Below are 27,583 nucleotides of genomic sequence, written 5' to 3' on the forward strand. Positions count from 1 at the left end.
AAGGTCACACTCTTGGACCCCAAATTTATGGAATGACTCATTTACAAAATGTATCTCCTTGCTATAACCTCGTCTGCATGGTGTCGGACAGTACGCTACCACTAATTTCTCCCTAGCCCTGATAGTGGATCATATATCTTTAAAAATATTTTTTTAATTATGTTTCTATTACCTGCGCAACAGCCAGGTGTTATGAATACATCATTAAGCGTCAATGAACGGTTTTGATTGGGTTGTCTAGGATACAGACTGAAGCGCCTACTCGTGGCGTCAGATCGGAAAACACCATTTAACAAACGGTTATAGATAGGACCTTGACTAATGTAGATAAATACATGCGTGCTATTGCAAAAAATAAAGAAATATTCCTCTATGCTCTCACAAAATCAAAGGGCTCAACCTGATCTTTAAAAAATGATATTTATAACAACGTAATGCAACTTAGAAATAAAATTTGCGAGTATACTCAAAAAAATTTATTATACTTGTTATTGCGGGATCGAATCAGAATAGGCCTGCAAGCGGCAAGTTACCATTCTAAGGTTTAGTATTGTCTCGAGATTAACAGAAGACCCTGAAAACGTTGTTTTGATTGATAATAAATATCCCATCAATCGAAAGCCTTTTAAAGTAACTATAGCCTAACAATATTGTCCGAAGGCACTGTAGTGTGTACCATAATTTCCTTCATCATTCATGCATTGCCTATGACCATTACATTCAACTGTGAAGCTCATGGTATTTTATATAGCATGTGTCTCCTTTCCCGACAACGAAATGTCCTTGCTCATATCTACATTCAACTTGAAAACTATAATCTTTTCCCCCTCGGGGGAACTCTTACTTATTTAAAACAAACTTTCCTCTTGCGTGTTACAATAAGTGCAAAACAGAAAACTAAATGAGTCATCACATAAAAGAAAGAAGGGATCCCATTTCACATCAAGGTTAGCAAATTTACCATTTGTAATAAATATACATTTTTTCTTATTCATAGTACCGTTTTAACTCATTCTTAAATGATATGAAAGACGGTTTACTACCATTCATCTTCACTTTTATAAATATGATAACGGCACCGGAGAAGAATTAAGTAAAGGGCAATCCAGTTTCGGTTAAGTATGCCAAATAAAGTCGTTTCGTGATCTGAAAGCACATCTATATTCAAGGTCTTCTGAGTCAATTCACTCATTTGGGTCAAGTACAAAATAAGTGAATCAACGATTCCCTCTCTACTTGATTACATCCGTAGTCATTCTCCCCTTTCCTAATCTTTACCAGATAAGAATTGACGCCCAAGTTTATATGAACTACTCTATGTTGAATCCACCGTCATTGTGTGTCACAGATATACTCGTAAAAAGGACATACTGTGCAGAAACCGACCATTTAGTAGCTGGGAAATTGATTCTCAAGTTAGCTTCCCATTTTTGCAATGAGCTTACTGGCAACTTTTTTTCCACAGAAATGAAGATGACAGATACGGGTAGAACTATAATCTGAATCAATGCAATCAATATCTAGGTCAGCACGATTTAAAAACACCCACGGCCAAATGGTGTCATTCTCATGCGGCAGTATTATTCGCACAATAAGAACGCCACCGGATTTGAAAGTGGCTGGCCCTTTGGCTTCGATCGGCGTTGTATTCGACTGTGCGAGTCTGGTATGACTAATGTCATTACCTAATTGTTGATGTTATCACGTCAGAAATATTGATCAATACAATAGATAAATGGGAATGGGATGTTATAAAAATCGCATGCTGGTCTAGTAAAAGCCTTTTGACCACGGTATTATTATATAATTACATATAAAAAATTTAAAAAAAACCGAGACGGTACAAGTAGGATTTTCCTCAGAAGGTGTTATTGAAAGAAAGAAAAAAATCTTTAAAAAAATGAGCAATTGACTATTTTTATATCCATGCATGAAAATAAAACTTGCCAAGTATTGTGTGCTTCCCGGCAGAAACACTATCTGATTTGGCAATGTCAATAAATCCACAATTGGCTGAATGAGGTAAGTTATAACGAATTAGGTCGTCCATTTATACGATATCAATAACAGGTCTCTACAGTTAAATATTATTTAAACTTTACAATCAAACGACTGGAGATGAATGCTCAAAGCATAGCAACTACATTACTTAATGTATATACCTCTCTCGTTGTCATCAATATATTAAACACAAGTCATTTCATTGGGTGTTTTTAGTTCTCTTCAATCGTAAGAAATGATAGGACGGCATTCATTTAAAGTAATAATGTCTCAAAGATCTTAAATCGATTTGCTGGCATCCAATCCCCAACAATGGAGCCTACAAGTACGCCATTTTATCTTTGGCCAACCCCTTGCGTGACCCGCTATTGGGCATGTTACACTGGGCTGCCCTTTCTCTTGCTATAATTTTTGACAGTGTGGATTCTAGCCGTAGTAGTCACCCAAGAAACATTCATGTTGGAATTTTATCTAGGCACTAGTTCCACAAGAAAACCGTGATGACGAGAAATCAGCTGGAGATGAGTACAAACGAATTTTACTTACGACCTTTCACATCTGACATTTTCGTACCTAGGTGTCCTTGTTCCATCACGTTTGTTTTTCACATCGCTCACTTGCATGAGAACGAAAATGTATGACGACGCGAAGACCTACCTACCTAGAGCCGATAATGAGTCCTTCAAGTTAAAAAAAAACACACATTTAATTATCCGACTTTAGTTTCAGTTTTCGCCCAGTGACCGCCACAAAATCATTTCATAAATTTTCATCTTTGTCCGATTACACCGAGTTCCTCCAGTCGCAATGTATTTTAGATTTTAGGAGGTGACAGGTCAATTTTTGCACGATATTGCTCTTTCACCATGACTTTTCAGTTTCCATAAATTGATATGCTAGTAACAATTTTACAAAGGCCTTTTCTGAGGGTGATTTTCTTAAGAAATCAATGTACCAAAATAGTTCCAAATTTGTGTACGTTAATTTTCGTATTCAAGGGGTTCGGAAGCACACCACTAGGGGTGAATTTACAGGCTCTTCAATGGCTTACAAGCAAACCCGTAACCATGCGTATTAAAAATAAGCTAAAGGGACACTGTGTCCTGAAACAGCCCAATTGGGCTACAAAATGCGCATTGAACGAAATGATGTTTATCAGAAAGAACATTTAAAAGTAGGATACAAATATCCACACAACTATCCTTTAAAAACTGGGCGTTTTTGTGTTATTCCTGTATTATGCGTGCGAGAACGACTTTCGGGATCCACTTTGGCGACCCCCAAAAAATCGAGCTGTTTGGGTGCTAGTTGTGATTTCATCCGTAAAGTGTTCGCCTTTTGCGGACGTGTAAGAAACCATATTTTGCGCATTGGCGATTGGTCACCACTGTTCGCGAGCACGGTGCTGAAAACACACAATGTTTATATCGTTCATTGACTGAGAACGACAGGAAAAAAAATATTCGTACTCCGTCGTGTCCGATGTAAACAACCGGTTTTTTTTTTCGTCAATTCTCGGGAACGGTAAGACATCGGATTGGCTTCCTTTCAACCAGATGTTTGAAATTAGATAGGTAAACAATCCAAAACATGAAATTGTCGGGGATTTCAGAACCTAGTGCCCCTTTAAGAAACGCGACTGGACTGATTGGCCGCACGAATGTGATGTGTCACACAAAAGAGATGGAATTAATTACCTAAATAACCTTACTAATCTAGTAAAGTAGGCCGTCAAAACAGGTTGACGAAAATATCAGGGCTTGTATGGAACTAAACCCAACCGTCGGGTTCAATATTATACAAATAACGAATGTTTATGAGTGTGATGGTAAGAATAATTTCATGAGGTGACAGATTGAATGTTCGCCGAGTGGAATAGAACATTCAATCTGTCACCGAATGAAATTATTCTTTCCATCGCACGAACGTAAAACATTCGTTATTTGTTTTATACAACACCTGAATAAATTCTCGTCATTTGATTGGTAAATTATAAACTACAATTTATTTTGATTTTAAAGATGTTGAACTACCCCTTCACGAAAATGTTTGAACCCAACGCTGTAGCGCTGGATCCTTGGAACAATATGCGCTACGCTGAACGCGCACACCAGCATGCATTTTGCACGCAAATACCGCGTCATGGAACAAGCGCAAAGTGAAACGGTATAACGCATGGGTATAACGCATGGTCGCACCGTGCATTATACCGAATAATAATATGTCACGTGATCTACAATTCACCAATCAGATGACGGGGATTTATTCAGGTGTTGTATAAGAACAATTATACAACACCTAAATGAATCGTCGTCATCTGATTGGTGGGTCGTTGATCACATGTCATTGAATTATTCGTCCAAACGCACGGCGCGCGCGGCGCGCAGCGCACAGGGCAATGGAAGTTCTATTGCACGGTGAATAGAACTTCCATTGCACGGTGTCACTGCTGCTGGTGGTGGCGCTGTTTTAAATCGAGATAAATTGAATATGATGGTTCTCAACCTGTTAAACAGTTTGCATAAATTAAATATAGTGAACTTGTCGAACTTTTAAACAGTTTTTAACCTGAATAAATTGGCTATTAAAAGTCAACCAATCAGATGACAAGGATTATTTTATGTAGGTGTTATATAAAACAAATAACGAATGTTTCACGTTCGTGCAATGAGAAGAATAATTTCATTTGGTGACAGATGAAATGTTCTACTCCACTCGGCTTCGCCTCTTGGAATGGAACATTTCATCTGTCACCTCATGAAATTATTACTACCATTGCACTCACAAACATTCATTATTTATATACTAATACACAAAACGTTACGGACAAGGTTTTTTTTAAGTCGCTTTCAATGCCAAAAATAACTAATGGCATTGCAATGGAAAATGAAGAAATTACTCATCACAATGAACACTTCCACATCTCTCGTAGACAAATTCATGGATACAAAAGCTTACTTGATAGCACAACGTATACTGGTTTTTAAAAGGTTGACGAGCATTGCTTACGTGATGTAATGGATAGACAGTAACAAGAATTACGTTATGTAAATTGAAAAGAAAAGGTGCGTTCAAACCGTTCAACCACACAACACTATGGACGGCATCGACCAAAGCGCCGGCCCAAGGGAAAAATATTTTAATTGATGCGATTCAAATCCAATTCAATGATCAATCCATTACATTTTAGTACATGAATGGATAATTTAATTGGCTTTTCACGAAAGAGAAATTAATTACCTATCGCGTGGTATGAGTGGGCTTAATTGCTATTTGAAGGGCTATTAACATCTGGACGATTATAAGGCATATAGTGTTACTACTATCTCCAGTAGATAGTAGTAACACTATAACCACTTGAAGTTCGGTACTCGAGTACCGAACTTCCACACTTTTACCTACTCAGTATGAAGATCGAGAATGACATTTTGACATTGTGCAGTTTAAGAGCTTCGTAATATCATAATTTTTCATGGGGGTGGCAATGGCAATTTTTGCCCAATAAACTTCTAAATCAAAATTTAACCCGTCAAACATCAACGCGAAAGCACAGTACAAAAATGGCATTATTCTGGATCACATTGAAATTTTTGCTGAGGTTTCTGGGACAAAATAACCCGAAAAAATATGAGGGAAGTGCCATTTCGACCAGAAATATTGTCATTTATTAAGTTTATTAATAGTATACGTAGACGTTCCTTTAAATTTCCTTTTGATTAATTAAACTGATCCATGATCACGTTGTCATTGTGCATTAATTTCCCCTTTTTATAGCTGGGAGTAACGAGATATATATGACCACCCTCTTTATGAGGTTGATCATAACTAAAATGTTTAGTTACATCAAACAAAATAATTGCCCCAGATGAATAAAATAATGCAATTGTTGGATCTAACTGTGATGTTTTGTTCATTCTGTAAGTGTCTATACGTGTTGAGAAAAGCAAAGAATTTTAACTTGTCAGTAGGGATACGACATCCCGAACAGGTTCCAATTGATGCACTAATATGGCAGGAAAATATGTGTTTACGATCGGTGTATTTCACAGGTTAGCAAGAAATATTGTGGCTTGTGCATCAGCGTGGGAGAAGGGATGAAATTTACGGTTGCTGGCTGAGCTCAAAGCATAGCTAAAAAGCTTGGCATACAGCTATTGGACAGATGATACCCTTTCCAAGTTCAATTACATCACCAATAGATGCTACAAATTTAAGAAAGGGAACTCGTGTTTTTATCACAATTTAAACAATAATATTGAAACATCCATTCAGCCTTATTGAGCGTGACATTAGATGAATATGATGTCATTTATTCTTGGTCTTTGAAATAAAAGTGACAGTCCACGACACCGGTTATGGTAGTAACGGTGTGATGACGAGTCTTTGAGAAACACAGATGTAGGCGTAATGATGATGTTGTTTGAAAGAATTCAAAGCACCAACACCTATTTGTCCCCCAAAAAATCAAAACAATGTACCACTGTATTCCACTATCACTACTTTTTTTGTCACAGATTGGATAGGGCGCACACACATTTTGCCGCACATTAAAACAAAATGCAGGTTGCAACTTGCAACGTGAAATTAAAACACATGAAACGTTTCAACAACCCAATTAATTACCATTTGTGTTGTACACAGGGAGTCTTTTATTTTTAATGCAGGCAATTTTAGTAGGTTTATGACTGGTTTGGTTATATAACCCCCGAGGCGGTTATTGCAAAGACCTCGTTGAGACCTGATGGCCTCGACACCTTTCCATCCTGCTCCGTGGTGCACACATCTGCAACTTGAATTGCAAGGCATGACAGTGGTTCGTAAGCCCACGTGAAAGTGCCAAGTAGGCCTAACCCAACCTCGTCCCAGGGTGTCGAGCAGTACGCGCCCACCGCCACCTGCTCTCTCACCCTGGTATTGGATCATTTGCATTTGCACACGTATGCAAAAGAAGGAATAGTCTGGTGCCTGCATGTGCGTTACATTAGCGTTTGTTTTAGTATGCGGTGTCTGGGGTAAAAACAGCATCAATTCGTCGCGCCGTGAGTTACGAAAACACGATTGTTTTCGAAGTTAAAGGGAAAATACAACATTTGCAAACATCAAAAAATAAAACTACCCAATAATTTTGAAATACCTTGCTGGACTGTTAGTGAATGAGAGTGTAAAGCATCCTGTAAAATAATGGCACCTGCACCCGATTTCATCAAACTCTTCGTAACTTACGATGCATTGCAGCGATGCGACGCGTCGTATCTCTACGATGCGTCGCAGCTGCGATGCGTCCTGCGATCCATTTCACGAAACACGTCGTAAGTGCGACGCGTCGTAGGTGTATTTATAGCACAACTTGATGACTGTTTTATGTCAGTATAGTCAGCATACAGTAAATAGTCGTCTCATATTAAACAAAGAGTCGTCGGATCTCAGCTCGAAATTTGTTAAAACGTAAAACAAAATGGTGGCCGTGCGATGCAATTTTAAAGGAAAACAAGCTCTCAATGGACTGTATAGCTATTTTGAAATTTCAACTGCAATATTCCAGTCTACTTCATAATTATTCAATGAATTTTCTATTTACAACTTTACACACATTGCCTCGGTATTATAATGTCGTTTGTGTAATGTTTATGGCATTAAACTGGCTTAGAAAGGGACTCTTTGTATTTTGCGACGACCACTAGACACGTCGTACCTGGCGACGTGTTTTAAGCTGTTGTCAAGGAACTTACGACGCGTTCAAAACATCGCAACTTTCGTGAAATGGATGATACGACGCGTCGCGAGTTGCGACGTGTTACACGTCGTAACTCGAGTTGCGACGCGTCGCACCGCTTCTTGAAATCGGGTGCAGTATACTGTCATTTTCAAGAAAAAGTGGTATTTTTGTATCAATTTCCAACGCTGGTCGGCCGACCAGCGTTGGAAAAAACTGGCTTTTTTCAAATACTGTATGGCCCCAATTGACCATCGCACTTGTTTGCAATCGATTACACACCTCTGAACGGGTACAAGCCAGCTAGACTGGTTCCCTGATCTTACAATTCCCCAATGTATGTAAACTGCTCTGTTTCCCAAAACCTCAAAAAAGTCAGTGTAACTATATTTGCTATATATTTCCAACCCCCCAATTCCATCCCTTTCTGAAAATTACAGCAAAAGCAAATGATGTATATTCCCTTTAAAATGATACAATCTTATCCCGCCAATATGCAGTATCACATTTCATATTAATATGAACAAATTGGAAATCAAAGAAAAACACGTAATGCACGTTGGAAATAACAACACGAAGTACACGATATCAATCTAATACTAGCCAATTGCGGTATCAAATCAGGATACAGAAAGACAGTTTCCTATCCAAGGCTTACTATTGGAAACAAGGTTGGAAATAAAGTAAGCACTGGGGACGGGGTTGCCAAGTAACCCTTTCGTGAAAGATAGATTTACTCAAAAACAAGCATCTTTGATGTTTAAAGGTTTGGTTAGTTGTTTTTTGTTATTCTTGTTCGTCTTAATTAACGAGATCCCTCAAAATGAAATGGTAAGTATAAGTTTCAGCTCAGTCGATTGAATGAGGAAACAGTGAAAACGTGTATTTTATATATGCACAATTGTTTTGTCTAATAACTGTATTCCGTCGCTAATGTAAGTGCGCTCGCGGGTACACCTTCAATGTCAGTGTTCTGCACAGTGTATTTGAGATAATTTCACAGGGCATTTGATACCAAATCTTCAATTTGAGCAAGGTTTCAGTTATTAAATCGCTGGGTGCGCTTCCAGGTGATTGCAAAAGATCCTGCGTGGCTTCAGACGTAATCGATTCCTACCAGCTATACAGTCGAACATGACAAAATTGCTTGCTGGCGATCAAAGCTCATAAAAAATGTACGACAGAGGAAAGCACATGCCATGCATGAGGGACCACCACGAAATATGACTGGTGCTCCTTAAATGTTAATCGACCTCATACAAAGTACAATATTTTTTCTGTGAGAATACATGTACATAAATTATATGACACATGGGCCTGATTCACGAGTCGGCCATATTGAATTGAAAGTTAGGTAAAATCTTAAATTTTGGAACTTGCGAAGAGAAATGAAAGCAAATTAAGTTCTAATAAATGCCAATCTGCTTCAATGAATAATTTAAAATTTGTAATTAAACATTCTCTAATGTTTAAAGCCATATTTAAAAAAACAATTTACAGTAAAATAAGGCTGCATTGTGCCTGCATCAGTGGCGTAGCCACGGGGGGGGCCGTGGGGGGGGGGGGGCGACAGCTTGTCGCCCCCCCCCCCACTGAGATTGTGAGTTTCTAAAAAAATTATCATTGATCTACATGACGCCCCCCCCCATGAAATGTTCCAGCCCCCCCCCCCCCCCCCCCCCCAGCGCCTAAATCTACTGGTGCCTGCTTCTTCTTTTTTAAATGTCGATCCATGCAGCTGGCAAAATACCAGACTCATCAAGAACCACATTCTATTGTATTTGGATTTCTTGTCATTTTGCATATTACCACATGAAGAACACGCTGTGAAAAATGTATTAAGTCGGCCTATAGAGAAACTATACGTCAATAAAAAAAAAACAATAGTGCTACCTCAAATAGTTGCCTCGTGCCAGACTTAATCCCCTCAACTGATTGGCTTGAAATAATGCGTAGCAACAGGTGTATGCGAGAGCAGCCTGAATTAAGAAGCATTCCCTTATTTTTCCTGAAATCCTTAACAACATCTGCGTCAAACTCATGAATAAGAACAGTTAAAGCATACTGTCAAACAAAACTCAACCGCCAAATTTGAAGTTGTTTTGAAGTAAAATAAATAGCTTTTAATGCTTATTATAGCGCTTTCCATCGTATCAACAATCTCAAAGCGCTTTATTGCCCGTTCATCAGGCCATGAGACAATGCGGCAGACGATATGAGCGCACATTCGGTCATCTATACTCTCACAGGTACCCATTTATACTCCTGGGTGGAGAGAGGCAATAGTAGTTAAGTGTCTTGCCCAAGGGCACAAACACCATGTTCCTGGCAGGGTTCGAACCAACGCACCATCGCACATGAGTCAAACACCGTAACCACTGGACCATGGCATTCTACAGAAACAGTGCCAAAAGCATGCAATACAGTCAGGAACGGAATGCGATGAATAAGCCTATTTGAGTTGTTATAAATTACACAATACACACAAAACAATTCATAAACGACAGATTCTACGGGTTTTAGGTGAGCAATTTGACCTCAATACATTATCACTCTATAGGAAGTGGGTCGGGGCATAAAGCCGGCCGGCTGTGAGCAGGAAAGCCATTATTGTTTCAATTGAGTGGGTTTTTTTGTATAGAAAAGCCACTGTGGTTTTTCATATACAGACGCACGTGCCAGTACAAAACGAAGTTATAAACAGTTAAAGCAATACGAACAACCTAATTAAAAAAATAGTCATCAATCAGGTAGGATTGATGTTGATTATGTGAAAATAACGATGCCAATGGTAATAACATGTAAACCGTCGACTATTTTCAACACATTTTCCCCATCATTTATGACGACACGACAATTATGTCGCACGTACCAGTGCAAAACGCAGTTAATAAACAGTTCTGCTAGGAAAGCTATACGAAAAACCTACTTAAAAATAGTCGTCAAAAGCAGGTCAGATTGATGGCGATTATGTGAAATAATGATGCCAATGGTAATTACATGTAAACCGTCGACTATTTTCAACACATTTTCCTCATAATTTATGACGACACGTTATTTATGTTGCACGTACCAGTGCAAAACGCAGTTAATAAACAGTTATACTTGGAAAGCAATACCAAAAAAATATTTAAAATAGTCATCAAGCACGTAGGATCATTGATGGCGTTATGTGAATAACGATGCCAATGGTAATTACATGACCATCGACTATTTTCAACACATTTTCCCCGTCATTTATGACGACGTATGAAGCTTGGTTACTTTAATGCTCCAAATTCCCACAGCCTTATGTCTTTCCGTGATGTCTTTCAATCTTATTCCGTCATCTCAGTATCGTTACCCACTCTGCTTCTTCTTTTTCCCGCCATGTTTACAAAATGTGTTCATGATGGATAACTGCCGGGCAACATGAGGACGTTCAAGCAGCCATCTACGAAGTTAATATATGTCTTTATTAAAAGCCGAGAATTTTATAGTGTCGGCATGGTTGATTGAACAAAAAGAAAACAACTAGACGTCTTGAAGTTTGACGTGAGTGTGAAGAGCATGGATGGACACTTGAAACTCAAGCAAAGAAACGTAATGTCCCTGCCGAGTGATGCCTCAGTTTTGCGAACGAGACAGGTACTTGAACTTTGTAGCATGATCTTAGAAATGAACGAATATGAACACAGTCTTAACTGGTTAGGTGTATTATATACACGCTTCTGGAAAGGCATCCTTTGTAACCTTTTCTATTAAGGATAACATGCATGTATGTATACATGTAATAGATAATGATATACAAAAAAATTTCGAGTTTGAATAACTGCATGTTTTTCCTTGATTTCTCTCAATTTACATTTTGTTTCCATTTTGGGTTGAATAGAAAGAAATGTTGCATTGAATCGAATGTATTATGTCGATACAGCATTGTGCTATTAGTACTATTATATGTGCTATTATATGATATAATAAATCGATTTAATAGGCACTACGAAGTTGGATAGGAAAAATATTGTGGCAACCAGCATATACGCATCAATTTTAAAAATAAAAATATTATTTGAACGATGTTATAGGAAGTTTGCATTTGAAGATTATTACCACTGTACCAAAGTGCTTCATAGCAGGGTTTTTTTATTTACGTGTAAATCATTTGCAACTTAATAGTCACTACACTATTTTTAATAGTCACTACGAAGTTGTGTAGGAAAATTATTGTGGCAAACAGCATATAGGCATTAAATTTAAAACAAAAACAATATTTGAACGATGTTATTGGATATTTGCATTTGAAGATTACTACTTTGCTAAAGTGCTTCATAGCAGGGTTGTTTGATTTAAATGTAAATCATTTGCAATATATTTAGTAGTCACTACGAAGTTGTATATGAAAAGTATTGTGGCAAACAGCATATACGCATCAAATTTAAAACAAAAACAATATTTGAACGATGTTATGGGATGTTTGCATTTGAGGATTACTACCATAACAAAGTGCTTTATAGCAGGATTGTTTGATTTAAATGTAAATCATTTGCAAGATTTAGGTCACTTGAAACATTTTTTTTAAACATTCAAAAAAATCAAGTACTGTAAAATTTAAAGAAATCACATGATAAATAACAGCAGCCCCTGTGTTAATACACTACAAAAAATATATGTTCTCTTGTGGATCATTCCATCCAAGTGTGATCTCCTTGTAATTGATATGTTTTAGTTGGCTACACTGTTTCAATTTCCCGGTGCGAATTGTTGAATCATGCATGGATGCAATAACAGTTAAAAGATGGCAAACGTGCCTTCCATCATGGGTCCTTCACTCATGTCCAGTGTTCCATGGTTTCGTTATCAGATTAAATCCTCCAATATAGTATAGCAACACAGTTAATTTATCTTATTTTTAAGAACACATAACTTCTATTAAAAACACAATTCTTTGGGTAAAAAGTAAAATAAAATGCAAAATGAACAGAGTGTAATAGATGCTTCTTTAACAGAATAATACACTGTATTCGTTGAATATGACGAACAACACCTTTTCTCTTACAACGAAAAATATTTTTTTTAAATGAAAATAAATGCTGATCTAAATAATAGTCAAGATTTGTAACAAGCCTGCTACATATCTTGTTTTGTTCTATTAAATTTTATTTACTCAATTTAACTTTATGGCTGTTATTTGTTTAAAATTTCCATTTTTATCTCCACCATTTGTTTTTGTATTTCCACCATTTTATTCCCATAACGAATGGATCTTCTTCGATGCATAACATTTTTCATAAATCCATTTGCTTTTAGGGTCGTTATTTTATTATTATTTTTTTGCATTTCCTCCATTTATTCCCATTTCGATGCATTACAAATTATTGCACGATAGCAACTTGTTTTACTGGAAATGCTCGTTCTGCACTTATGACCATCATTGTGTAACTCTAACTCTAAATTTAAAGCTTAGAAATGTTAATTGTATTATTTTGTTTTCGGACAATATATTATTTTGACTTCGTGAACACTAAATTCACCATCTGAGATACCTGTCATGATTAATGGCGTGGCTTCGGGGGGGGGGGGGTTCGACCATCCCCAATCCCAAACGTTTTGGTGAAAAGAAAATAACATTTCGGAGACAAACAACCGGAAAAACAAAGATACGGGGTAAGTAAAAAAACTGCAATGATACAAAGAAGCCATCTTTTTTGTCAAAACCATGTTGAAGTTTTGAAATTTGTAAACATAATCGTTAGTAACCTTGTGTAAAAAAAGAAAGAAGTTAATTGCATTTACCGTTTGTCTTTTGTGAACCTTTTTACTGTGGTACCTGATTTACGATTTTGTCCACGAGGCGTGTAAAAATTGCATAAGAGCACAATTTGTGTCCCCCAGAGCCGTTCTTTCCATAAGGTCTAGAGCTGGGACATGCACTGCTTTGCAGGGTTGCCAAGTAGAGGGCAGAGCTGCAATTGTGTGAACAATGAAGGACACATGCAGTAACTGTAGTATAGCCCAGAGGAACTTTATATAAACATAAAGGAGTGAAACAGAAAAATAAACCGTGTGCTAAAGTTTAATCATAAATCTGTGTTGTCTATAATGTCTGTATTGTACCGTTTCCGCTCGTATGCAAAATCCTGTTGCCTCGTGGACAAAAACGTCAATCGGGTACCGCAGTAAAAAAAAAAGGTTCACAAAAGACAAACGGTAAATGCAAGTAACTTTGTTTTTTCACACAAGGTTACTAACGAATATGTCATTCTTACAACGTTTAAAAAGTTCAAAACGTCAGCTTGGTTTTTAAAAAAAGATGGCTCATTTGCATCAATGCAGTTTTTTGTATTACTCATCCTGTACTTATAATATAAGGAACTAAACATAACTAGTTTCTGACCTTTAACTTCAACACATCCCTTTTTTTTCGAATTTCAAACTTTTTAAAGGTAAAACCCTACTCTTTTGGCTACGCCAAACACAATGACACTAATCAAAGATGTCATGGCTTACTTCATCGTCGTTTTAACAGAAGTGAAAATGTAATTTGCAGGACGTGTTTCGAAAGCGCTCCGTTTACTCTAGCTCTGAATACATTGCTATAAGGTACCGCCACATCTACGTCAAAATTGTGAAATTTCCATAAAAGAGTCATTTTCTCGTCGTTAAAATTTGTTGTGCGTTGAACCGTATTGTTATGTTTTTCTCTTCACTAAACGTTTCGATTTTTTTCAGATTTTGAACAAATTGTATATTACATGTATATAAAATTTGCAGAAAACTTAGATAAGACACACCTCATGATGTGGCCGTTTCCTCCTTTGTCAGCAAAAAAAATTGTATTTTAAAGTGTAAGCAAGAGAAACACCAAGGCCATTCTACGAAACAATACGAGACACAAGTTTTCATGCACATGTCTGAAATATTACGAACGAAGCTGTTAACCTCATTTCGAGTTCAAGAGTTTAAAAAGTTTTGTTGTTAAACATTGTTTACAGGATTGAAGTTCGAAGGCAATGTGAGCTTCAAGTGAGCATTCTGTCTTCAGAAGTTGCTCGTGATTAGTTCATCATAACTATTGTCCACACTCCTTTCTTTCTTTTTTCTTCCGAAATTGAGACTTACCTGTGTGTCATTCCAAATCATTCTCAGATCGTAGCCTGCTAAGATGTCCGGACGCTGGTTGATGTGCTCCAGAGCCATCTGGCAGGCTGGTAGGATCCCACTCCCATCCCAACCTCCACCGAAGGTGAAGTAGGCACTCAGATAGATCGGTATCAAAGCTTTCTGCTCTTCAGACCGTGTGGTATCCGTGGTGGGTCCATCTTCCTGGGGCACCGTGGCGCTCGCGTACGCCAACGGGTCACTGAGTGTGGGGACGTGCTGGGTGATTGTGACTGGCGACTCGTCAGTCATCGTAACCGGGTCGCTTGCTGATGGCGGGGACACTGGTCCCTGGTCCGTCCCCGTGGCAGTCGCCGGGGTTTGCGTCGTGCTGTCGCTTGGTGTCATCTCACTGGTTGCGGCACTAGCCGAAGAAGTCAACACCGCCAGCAACACACACAGGGGTACAGCTGGAGACACAAACGTCCACATCGTTCACCAATGTCTGCAACAAGTCGACTAGGGCAATACTGAATAACTATAAGCGTATAATGTGCTTTGTGTGATGCTGATGCCTGTCATTCACTTACTGAAGATAGAAGCTTGCGTGCTGTGATTTATACTCACTATAGCGCATGGCGCAGGTGATGGGTACCGGCAACATGACTATAGTGTGGTGTAGGAATATAATGAGCTGAGCGCGTGGTGCGAAAAACAGCGAGCTGTTCCGTAACAAAATACTGACCAAACAACGTTTCATTAGCCCAACCTCATTCTGTATCATGTGTGTGTGGTGCGAGTATAGAGAACGGAGTCTCATTGGCCGAGTCCGGTGTATGTTGTACGTGATCGGTCGCTAGGTTTCTGTGCTCGTTACAGAGGGATATTCTATCCATCTTATTGATAGGCTTCCGGGCAACCACAAGTAGTGTCTGGGGAGCGATTGGTGTCGTCCTTCCTCCATGGTGTTATAAATCGTGCATGATTATTCTATGATTTTTGTGCTTCTCATCCACATGTATATAATCTTAAATTTATGTTTTTGTTATTTGCACAAATTGAAAGTATGGAAATAACATTTTCGTAGAAATGGAATATGTATTGACTTAACCTAGTGAGTATATATTATCTTTGAGATTTTCTCTGCGATACTGCTTTTATATTAGCCTATGATTTCATAAATTCTTTTCAATTGTGTGAATGTAAATATATCATGGAGAACCTGAAATAATAAACTGTTTTCATCTGGCACAACGAATTCTCTCAACAATTTATTGGACATTTTGAGAAATTGAAACTATTTTGGACACTAAATTTTACGATAACGAAAGACTCTTGGGATCGGGAATTTCCCCGTGGTTTTTCCCCCAAAGATTTTTTGCCCTGCAGTAATCAGTAATTTATGCATTATAATTGAATGTTTAAAACGAACTGATGTTGTGTATATAGCTTTATTTCTGTAATATTTCTGAAATACTTGAATTTGTAAATAACCTTCGCCGTCTGTTTCACCAATGCACTTTTTTCCTGATGAGTTTCATTTGTTCAACATCATTTAATAATTGTGATGTATGCAGGGCCCAATTGACACCAATTTTCAAACTGTTTGGACATACCCTGGGTAAAGAAATGGAATAAATAAATAAATAAATTCAAGTGATCTACTGTCACTATTCCGACGTTCCTGGCAGATTCATTATTCTGACCAAAGTGAAAAACAGGTCAAAGGTCTCCCGTTTTAATTCAACCAGAATCTTTCTCCGTTGGCAAATGACATTTTGCATGGTCAAGAAACACATGTTGCACGGATGAAAGGAGCAGGACAAAAGAAAGTGAGGGGCGAGAGTGGAATGCACTCCCCATAAAGGGGGGACGCGTGCAGGGAACAAGGATGAGGGAGAAGAAAGGGGGTACCGGAGTGTGGAACTGACAAATATAAAAGGGAAACAACAATTTGGAGATTGTAAAGCGAAATGGCGAAATTGAGTGAAAGTGAGACGATGCAGTCAAGCTATACAGCTGGGTATATCGTTGCGGCCGTGTGGTCGATTAGTCTGTATTAAGACGCTTCGTCCAGTTTCTCTCCGCTGAGGAAGGTGCAGTAATCAGATGTTGATTCTGATTCATTATCAGAAATGGATATAGGAAAGTGAACGTGCATTCAATTGTTGATTCTTATTCATTTTATAAGAAATGGTTAGGATAGTGAAAGTGCATGCATGCATACAGGTTGTTTCAATAAAAAGGAGACCTAACTTTGAAGAACCAGTATGGACAGACTAAATGATTACTGGCTATAAAACTGGTATCATCTGAAAGCGTAATCTCTATGCTTTTCAGTGATACCTTGTTTACATTTCCAGGGTCATGCATCACTGAGCGCCACTGTCATGAGATTTTGATGCAAAATTGCAGTTGGTTCACTTTCATGTCAAACACAATAGGCATGTTTGCATGAGAATAAGTATTCAAGAAGAAGACACGAGTGCATAAAAGGAAACAAAAAAAACAAGTCGGGTTGGTTTCAAAACTGGATTTTATTGTTTGTCATGAATTTCTCGTTTTGACCAAGCCATGTTCAAAACAATGTGCCATTTTCCCGAGGATTAACATTCAAGCCATTTCACAGACATTTCCGTAACAATAGGCACACTGTGCCCAGTGGTTTTTTTTTATGAAAGTGAACCAACTGCATTTTTGCATCTAATTTTCAAGACAATGATACTCAGTGATGCATGACTCAGAAAACCTAAACACGGTATCATTGAAAAGCATAGAGATTACTCTTTCAGATGATACCAGTTTTATAGCCATTAAACATATCGTCTGTCCATACTCATTCTTTGAAGTTGGGTTTCCTTTTTTTGAAACACCCTGTATAATAGCCAAACCAAGCAGAGATGTCTAGTCTGGTCGTGTTGACGATGAAATTTAATTATCATAGAGGTTTTTAACCCCCCCCCCCCCCCATCACACTGAACTAGTCTGATTCCCAGACCTAAAGATTCTGACTATTCCTGATAAATTATAGGTCAGGCAGCCGCTAGTAATACATTGTATTACCAATACGCGTCACGTGACTAAAACGGGAGGAATGCCTCCTTTTTTCCGAAAATGTCCGAAGTTTGCCGAATTCATTTCGACGACAATCGGATAGCGCCTGGGTATTTAATTCCTATTACATAGGTTGTATTAATTGCCCAATTGCTTATTAAACACTTTTTAAGAAAAAAATGATTTGATAATTAATATTCATTGCTAACAGTGCTATTTGGGTGCCTTACTTTGAAGATTTCAGGTCAACAGAAATATCAAACTGTATTATCATAACTGTATGATGTATGAAGCAAGTGATTTATTTAACAATCTGATCGGAACATTAAAAGCTATAAGTGGTAAAGCGAATTCGGAAACGAAGCCGAGCTTTGAAAAAGGGCCGCCAATGTCTTCATGCCTATTTTTAGCCACGGAGGCCGCCTGACCTACAATTTAGACGTCGGGGGAAATTGACAGGTCAGGGAACCAGACTATACACACTGAAGACGACTTAGAACCCTTCCAAAACTGAAATATTTGACGTTGTGTTTTCGTTCCGTTAGTAGGTGTGCAAGAGACTCAATGACTACTATTTCCTGGATGTGATTTGTGCAAATTACAGTTTACATCACTTATGATTGGTTTTTTTTAATGGAGAATGGAAATGGGACCCTGAGAATAAATAAGGAAGGCTGTATGATGATATCTTAAGAGGCACTTATATCTGTCTGGCTCGAAGCAACAAGATGGCTGGAGGTTGGAAGTTAGTGGAAAGACCTGAATTGCCGACAGCAAAGCAGCTATAGAATGGGAGGTCCTCGGGGCCAAAGGGCCGGGCTATTTTGACCATCTCTCAGCCGGGGGGGTGTTCCCCCTAAAATCTCAGCCATCGAGTGACGAATATTTATGAAACTCGATACAGGCATAAAGCAACTTATCATAAACGTATCCAAGAAATTTCATGACTATAGGTCAAAGGGTTTTGGAATTATAGCTAATTAATTATTCATATGCACGAATGCTAATTCTGCTCTGTTTATACACTATACGTATATGGGCAAATTCAGTTTTCACGGCGCGTAGCACCGGAAATTATTTCCCTGCGCGGCAACCCGTGGTCTGATTTTTATGTTTTTGGTTTCAAAAGATGCGCAAGGCTTGAGGCTAACAGCTCGGGTCGCGAACAATTTGTTTACGAGGCTTTCGTGGGAAAAAAATGGGGGGGGGCAGATTCCCTCCCCCGGCCCCTTTAGGGTTAACGCACCGCCACCCGTCCGCCGGGCCAAGAAGCCGGGCTTGTAATAACAGTAATTTCTTCTGTGTTCATTCAATAAAGATACTGAAGCAGAGCGGCTCTGAATGGCCATGGTGTTGCACTGCTGTGCTGTTTTGCAGTGAAGACCAACCTTTTTTTAGACCCATTCAATTCAATTAAAGCTCACATATTTTAGCCACTTTATCTTTTGTGTCAAACCAATATGTCCACATTAATTATAGTGTATCTGTCTACTCAGAAGTCGTCCGTTAATTTGAACAATTCCAAGGGGGAAATAATGTACACTTACCGGCGACACACGATCCTGCACGGCCGGGCGGGGCCCGTTGACCGTGCCCGGCACGTTCTGTTTACACTTCCTATACAGGACTTTGTTCCCGGAACTTGAGTAAATTTACAGTATACAGTGTCTGCCAGAAAGTGTTTCCTTTTTCATTTTTTTTTACAATTTGATCAGACAGATTGGTAGTGTGGACCCAGCAAACAGTATATCATGAATAGCACCCCTCACATCGTCAGAAAAATAATGAGATTCAGCGCTCTTGTTTCAAATATTCCTTAGCTTGTACAATAATACAAGTTCCCCCCCCCCCCCCCCATGGCAAAATGCATGGTGCGGCGATATTTGTACAGGGTGTCCCCCAAAAAAATGCTCCGCTCTCTTTTTTTTACAAATTCAAGCAAACCTGAATGCATAAATTTTCTTATTATGCATGGTAAGAATGCTATGTGTCTTTGTTGTTATCTACCAAAAAAATGGATCATACTATCAATCCACTAGGGACAGAAATGCTTAAATGTGAACTCGCCTCCATTTGCCAACTGCGCTGGGGACTCAAATCACCAATTTTAAAATGTCGATTTTTGTCAAGTGTGCTTTTCAAAAATTCTACTTGGTATCTATTATGAAAGACCTGTCATCAGTTGTTGTCAATCATACAAGAGAAAACCAACCAACCATGGCATTGTCCATTTATTGGACTTTGACTTAAAATACCTATTTGTAAATCAACCACACGTAACAATTGTGAACAATCAGCCATAGGTGAACAATTGTTACGTTTGGTTGATTTACAAATAGGTATTTCCTTGGCTAAAATTTGGACTTAATATCCCTTTTCTAAAACTGTTCCATTTGCGACGGATCAACTCACCTTGGAAATTCGTAGTTTTTGAGTAAAATCCACATATCTATTTCGTGAATATCTTGCGGAGACGTATTCATCTATAGAAATTGCCCTGTGGAGACGTATACAATCAATTTCTTCCCTATTGTGTGCACGTCTCCAGAGGGCACGGTGTATCAGATCCTAATGTAAGGTTTTTTCCTTCCATTGTGCGCTCTTCAGTCAAATAAAATTGAACAAATCATTGAAAACAAAAATTTTAAATTAATCTTAGTTTAACCATCTGACCAAAAATTCTGCCCTTTCGTCTTTGGATATGAATAATCATACATAACTATAGAGGTACACCTAACGTCCATGGTGTCACCAATTTAAAATGTGTAAAATAAAAGCGAAATAATGTGCCCCCAGAACATCAAATTTCACGAAATTGCAAGCTTAAGGTTTTGTTTTGTGCTATTTATTTAAATATTTCATTTTTTACACAGGTTATGTCCAATTAGTTTAAAACTGGTTTTTGCAGGGGCCCTAGCTGCATTCATTACAAATCATTAAATAATGTAAAACAAAGAAAACATTATTAGCAAAAAGAGCATTGGTGAAACAGACGACGAACATTAATACTTACAAAAACAAGTATTTTAGAAATGTTTCACAAATAAAGCTATATACACACAACACAAGTTTATTTTAAACTTCAATTATTTGGCATAAATTTACTGGTCAGGGGATGGGAAAACCCCGCCAAAAAAAAACCCTTTTCGGGGAAAAACACGGGGAAATTCCCGATCCGGCCCACGTACCTTAAATATGATCCTTGGACAAGAATTTAAAAAAAACGGTGTTTGTTTTCAAAATTCCATAACTGGAAAACTACATGAGCGACTTTTGAATTATTCTTTCACCAAAAGAAAGCTTATTAATTGGGCTCTTATATCCTAGATTAGGAAAGCGCTACATAACATAAATTCTTCAAAATTAGGGGGTACAATTGGGTTTCTTTTCTTTTTACTCACCCTGTAGTAAATCAAATTAGGTTTTGCCCTTCACCGACGTATAAACACGGCATACTCAGTGTGTTGCCTCCCGAGTGAAAGTTGGAGAAAATCACCCCGGGTGGGACTCGAACCCACGACGTCCTACTTTCTAATGCAGATGTGTTACCACTCGCCCACCGAGCTAACGGTTGACTGGTTCGAATCTGATGTACATAGCAGCGGGTACCGCATTAATTCCATCTTATGGATTACCCTGTTGTGTTAAAAAAATATGACTCTATGATATAAGTACGGAAACAAAACATCCTGATTTGTAGCAGGACTGATGCCGATTTCAATGAAACCGGGAAATGACATTTGAAAAACGAAACTTAATTAGTGTGTAGATAGTACCAAACATCCTGCCATAGTTGTGGTACAGTATTTCAGAGAATATGTCGAAAACAAAACTGACTTTTTAGAGTTGTGCTAAATTAACTTTCCAGTGCAGCTCTTGCATCCTGTAATTCATCAATAGTTGACAGGATTTTGGATGTTTTTCTGTCGTATATTTTCTTTTCTTTGGTGATTCGTTGCTGTGTCAGTGCAGGAGGCCAATCAGCAACCCTTTTTCACAAATGTTTTCAATGAGCAAAGTTTGCGTTCACAATTTAAACCAAACTGAACAGTGTCTTCCTGAAATGATATCACAGCCGCAACGCCCTCAGTTGTCCGGAAAAAGCATGGACAATTTTAAATGTTTAAAGAAATGCACTTATCAATAAAATTAACCAAAAATGGATGTCAAATAGTCTCCTTACATTTTAAGAGGGGTAAGAAAGTTGCATGAAATGTGTCCTAATAAGTGTTCATTTCATGGATCCTGATTTAAGTTGCCACAACATTTTGTAAATGAAAGCACTGCTTGCTTCCGGTCGCTTTAAGATATTGTGTAATTGGGTTTAAAGGGAATATACAACATTCGAAACATAAAAAACCCGAATTATTATGAAATACTCGACTGTTAGTGAATGACAGTCTAAAACATCCTGTAAAAATCATGGCACCTCGGTGTGCTGTCATTTTCAAGAAAAGTGGTATTTTGTATCAATTTCCAACTCTGTTCGGCCGACCAGCGTCGGAAAAACAAGTGGCCGCTGCCCCCAATTTACCATATTTAGTTAGTCTGCATTTTGTTTGCAATCGATTACACACCTATGCACGGGTACAAGCGCGCTAGACTGGCTCCCTGACCTTATAGTCTACAAATGGCTCCGTTTCATCTTAAGTGGGGTCAGGGAACCAGACTACAGGAACATGATTGTTTTTCTTGGTGTTTTTTTTTCTCCAGCATCTACGAACACAAAACGTCAAACGAGTCAGTGTAAAAATATTTGCTATTAAACTTAATCCCCCTCCATCCCCTCATCCGTCCATTTCTGAAAATTACAGCAAAAGCAAATATGTTGTATATTCCCTTTAATACAAAGTCATGAATGGATATTACGGCCTTAAATTGGAACTATTCATCTCGGCACAAAATGAATCTACATCAAACAAGCTCAAAAACACCCAGATATCAGAGCGATACACACAGCCGGAACACGGCCAATTGGTGACCTCCCGTTTAGTTTCTTAAACATTTCCTTGCGGTCGTCAGACATCATGTGAAGTCACACTGTCTTTCGATTGACCTTCCCTCATTGGAGGTTTCTAAAAGGACCGGATGGCAGGTGCCATTGGCCAAAATGTAATTTCCTGCAACAGCCAGCGATCGCCTGAGATCTATAGAATATGATTTTTCCCCCCTATTTGATAGGTACAGTCGGTGCCCGTAATTACAAAGCAATATTGTCACCTTGGTCAAAATGTATACCAATCGGACAAATTCTGATGATACTGCAAGAGGCGTTTTATTTTGAAGCAAAGACATTGGCTCATGTGTACGTTATTGATGATTTAGGCGTCGGTCCGACTGTCACGGAATCAGTGCCGCGAACTGATGTCTTGGGTTTCTTCCCGGAAGGGACATTAAGCAAGCCCCAATGCTCGGCATCGTTCTGAGATTGGACCGACGAATGCACAGGGGGGACCTTTTTTTCTTGCCAGCAAATATGCAGCGTGTAAGAGGTCCTTGCTCCATGGTAAGAGCGAGAGAACTGCCCGAGTCAAGTGGTACGGAAATACTTGAACCCATAGTAAAGTTGTCTCGACAGTCCCTGAATGATATCTTCTTCGTTCAAAAAAAAAGATGACCCGAGAATAATCCAAAATCTGGGGAATATCCAGATTGAGCAGATGTTGGTCAAACGTTCCGTACGTCAGGCTCCGCAAATTCGTCTTATGGAGCTTAGCCACTTTTAATTTTTTCGTCAACGATTAAAATAAAATGGTTTTCAATGTCTAACTTTGTCAAATTTTTGAAAAGATGTCACTATACTACTAACCGTAATGTGAGTTTTAAGTCATATTTCTGATTGCGAAAAATTGAACAAATTTATGGTTGAATATAATTAGAGTCAACTTCTACCAAGATTCCCAGCAGCAAGATCCCCTGGCTAAAATAGAAGGAAGTCAAGCCAAGCCTCTGATGGCATTTTCAATACTATGAATACGTAGCTCATTATCTAAAACTGTTTGTAAAGAGTCTGGTTTCCGAACCCACCATGACAGCTAGGAACAATTTGAGTAGGCGGAAACTTCTCTTGCTAGCCGTTGACAGCTTGGACTGTAAGGGTACTTTTTTTTCTGCAACCAAGTACAGTTTTGTATAAAGTCAGTGACCATAATGCGCATGCGTCATTTGGTAACGGGATGTTTCTCGGATTTAACTTCACTTGTAAAAAGAATCCTCCAGAGCCATGAATGAGAAGAAAAAGGATGAATTTTGTTTTATCGATCATCAGGACTTGATTAAACACAATTTAGGGAAGAAATTTGGGGGGGGGGGGGAGAATGAAAAAGGTAAAATTCCTCCACATAGGCCTATAGCTAGTTCCCAGTTTAAAGCCATTGATTTTATCACCACTGCAATATGTATTATTGTTGAAGACGATATTCACAGTATTGTGCATGTCCTTTCCAATTAACATCATTTCGATTAAAACGCGTTGTGTGCCTCATTTGGGCGCATCTATGACCATTATCATGTTGCGGCCATTTTGGTTTTTCCCATTCAAATCAACCTAACCAAAACGAGGCTGAAAGGGAAAATGGTCTTGTTCCTTTTTGCACACAAAAAACATTATCATTCAGCACTGTTATTGAATACAGGGAACATGACTGAAATGGTGGCAGCATGATAAAGGGCTATTCCAGGATTTTACTCATTCCTATTGGTCGAAAGCCCATCACGTGGCCGGTTTGAAACGGTTGATAAAGACCGCGCCGACTGGCTGGTCTTAAACACGTTAATTCCCTCAATACATGTAGGCCTACATCAAAATGGCATTTTTCAGTGCTGTATTGAATACGTTTTGGTTGTGGGAAGTTCGAAAAATACCTCAAAATCCTCATTCTTTGCTTCTCATCATGAACAAAATGTGTGGGCGTTTGTTTATGGTGTAAATCGAGGACACACACGTGCAACATCATCGGTGAATCGAGGACAGGAACCAAATCGAGGACGACCTCGATTAGAAAACGCGTACAAAACCAATGAGAGCTGTTGCGAAACAAAGGAAAAGGGAAGAGGAACAATAGAAAATCCTCGATTTACACCATAAACAAATTAACGTGTATGACTGAATGTGCACACGCATTACATTCAATGTGTGGACTTCCGAACAAAAGAGGTCCACATAAACCAGGTAGCAGCGACGTTGTGTGGACTTGCCCACGTGCACACAGTGTTTCCCCCTCTCTGGAAAACAGGTTTAGAGGCATTTTTGGGTTCTAAAGGTTTATTTGTGGCAAAATGAAGAGAAACACTAAAGGGAAACATAGAAAAACAATTGGTTTGAAAGATTTTTCACAGAGTGAGTAAAAGGAGTTTTTTCCACAGGTTGTTCTTAACTACACGAAAACAAAGGAATGTCCACACTGCGTATATAACGTAAACAGGTGTGTGGGGGAGATTAATCCAATAGCCTCCCCCCCCCCCCCCTTCGGTCCAAAAGTGTGGGGGGGGGAACATGTTATAATGCTCCCTTGCGGAGTGGGTCTTACCATGGAGGAATCCATGGTCTTATTTAAGGTGTTATAAGCAAGGTCATCTCTGGGAGGCGCATCCACGTAGTTTTTGTCGGCAACTCTCGATCGTCGTCCTTTCAATTCAGAATACATTGACATATTATGCCGCAACGGGCAATATAGGTGGCGCTGTTCGTTACGACATCACGCTAACAACAGGCACACGTTTTGTTTTGTTTTGCGACGCCCCCGTGTTAAGCGGCGACAACTCGCCGTTTTTATCTTTTGGTTTAAACTCCGCCAGTCCTGTAACTTTTAAAAATGAAATCTCTGTCGACCCTGTATAGGACTCCATCTGGGGGTTCCCGGTCCAACCTTATCCTCACTGCAAATCAATTATTGAAGTCGATATGCACCGTTAAAATGGAGGCCAAACAAGGCGGCCCTTTACCCTCGGATACCGAGTCAACAAAACGTGCCTCGAGTATGCACGAAGGTGCGAACTTAAGACAGTCCCACAGCTTACCGCTTGCGGAAGGGCATTGGAAATGTTTACAGTAAAAGTTGAGCAATAATTGCTACTCTTAAGGCGAAAACACAGCCGGCCTAGTCGAAGATGCCGAAAACCATGGCAGCGATTCGCTTATTGATGTCGTGTAAAAAGGTCCTTCATACTGTAAGTGTTGGGACGGGGCTTTCTTTTAATAAGTCTCATGGGACTCAGCAGCAGATGCAATCATGACGGCCTCAGATGCATGAAGAGGCTAAAGAGGATTTTCAGAAAAGCAATTGGTTGAAATTTATCGTCAGAGTGGGCGTCCTTCTGCATCTTTTTGCCGTCAATTTCTTCCACTCCAAGGAAAATCTTAATTAAGGTCGCTGCGCGCTTTAGGGTAACTTTCGTAACTTTGTAGCTAGCTCCGACATTTTGATTTCAGAGTGCAGCCATACTTTTGATGTTTTTTGTTCAATTTCCGATTGGTCGTATGGGACTATCAGAGGCGTCGCAGGAATTTTTAGTTGGGGGGGGGGTAAAAATGTTTTGAAAAGGGCACTCGCACATACGTGCTCAGCCACGAGGGAGGGCGGGGGCTGGCCATCTTCAGAATGGGGGCGCTGTTCAAAACAGACGATTACGCACACAAACGGGCAATGGCGCTTTTCAGGGCGACACAATAGGGCCGAGGGAATGAACGTCATAGAATACCGTCCTGCTGATTTTGAAACACAATGAGTTTTTTTTTCATTATTCATTATTCATTATTCTGAAGCACTAACCAGAATCAGGTAAAATTATACATGATGTCACTACGTAGACATTAACCCTAAAGGGGCCGGGGCGGAATCCCCCCCCCCCCCTCAACATTTTCCGCGATAGCCTCTAAAAAAAAAAATTCGCCACCCGAGCTGTTATGACTTTTTAGCTTCGTGAAAACTGAATTTTCCCATATACGTCGTGTATACAGAGCAGAATTGCCATTCGTACATATGAATAATTAATTAGCCATAATTCCAAAACCCTTTGACCTATAGTCATGAAATTTCTTGGGTATGTCTATGACTTTCATTCCCTCGGCCTAATGGCCGCTGCCAAAAAAGGCACGAATTTTTGGTTTAAAAAAAATGGTAAATTGTACGGAAAAAAAGGGCACTCGTTAAAAAAAGGGGTACTCGTTCAAAATATTGGGGGCAGTGGGTAAACGCTGATAAAAAAACGGCACTTGGATAGAAAAGGGCAGTCTTTACAAAATATTGGTAAATCCCCCCCCCCCATCCCCCGCTGGCTACGCCCATATGACTATTGAAAAAGGATTATTTATTTCGATTTTGGATGCAATTGGACCTGACAGTGGCGCTATTTTGCCATATTAATTGTGCAGGGATCGTTTTTCAAGACGATTACATTTCCGCTTTGGGGAAAATAGGTGCCGGCGTCGTCTTCTTTGGGTGAGAATTTCTCAAAAAGTCAACTGTCAACCAACCAAAAATTGAAAAAGATAGAGTAAAAGGTTGCTCATCAATTTTCTGTGCAGCTTGAATACCTGTGACAGTTCTGAGTATTTTTTAAAAGAATTTTGAAGTATGGGCATTTAGCACTGGTGTCTATGGGGATTTTAATACAGGTGTGCATCCTCAATTTCCTGCTGGTGTATTACCTTTATCAGTCGGACGGGCGCCCTCAACAGGATGGTAATAGGAATGTTAGAATGGTTCCAGCTCCTTAATCTTCAACCTTCAATGCATT

General features: G+C 39.0%; 1 protein-coding gene across 1 annotated transcript in view; it reads right to left on the reverse strand.

Annotated features, from left to right (window-relative positions):
* LOC119740441 overlaps positions 1–15,602 on the reverse strand; it is a 54,020-nt gene extending 38,418 nt beyond the window's left edge. Inside the window, exon 1 of the mRNA XM_038215755.1 lies at positions 14,813–15,602. Coding sequence (XP_038071683.1) covers positions 14,813–15,283 — 471 coding nt within the window. The 5' untranslated portion in view covers positions 15,284–15,602. The remainder of the gene's footprint in view (positions 1–14,812) is intronic.
* Between the last annotated feature and the right edge of the window lie 11,981 nt (positions 15,603–27,583).

This window comes from Patiria miniata, unplaced genomic scaffold (genome assembly GCF_015706575.1).
Source record: "Patiria miniata isolate m_02_andy unplaced genomic scaffold, ASM1570657v1 HiC_scaffold_5, whole genome shotgun sequence".
Lineage (NCBI taxonomy): Eukaryota > Metazoa > Echinodermata > Asteroidea > Valvatida > Asterinidae > Patiria > Patiria miniata.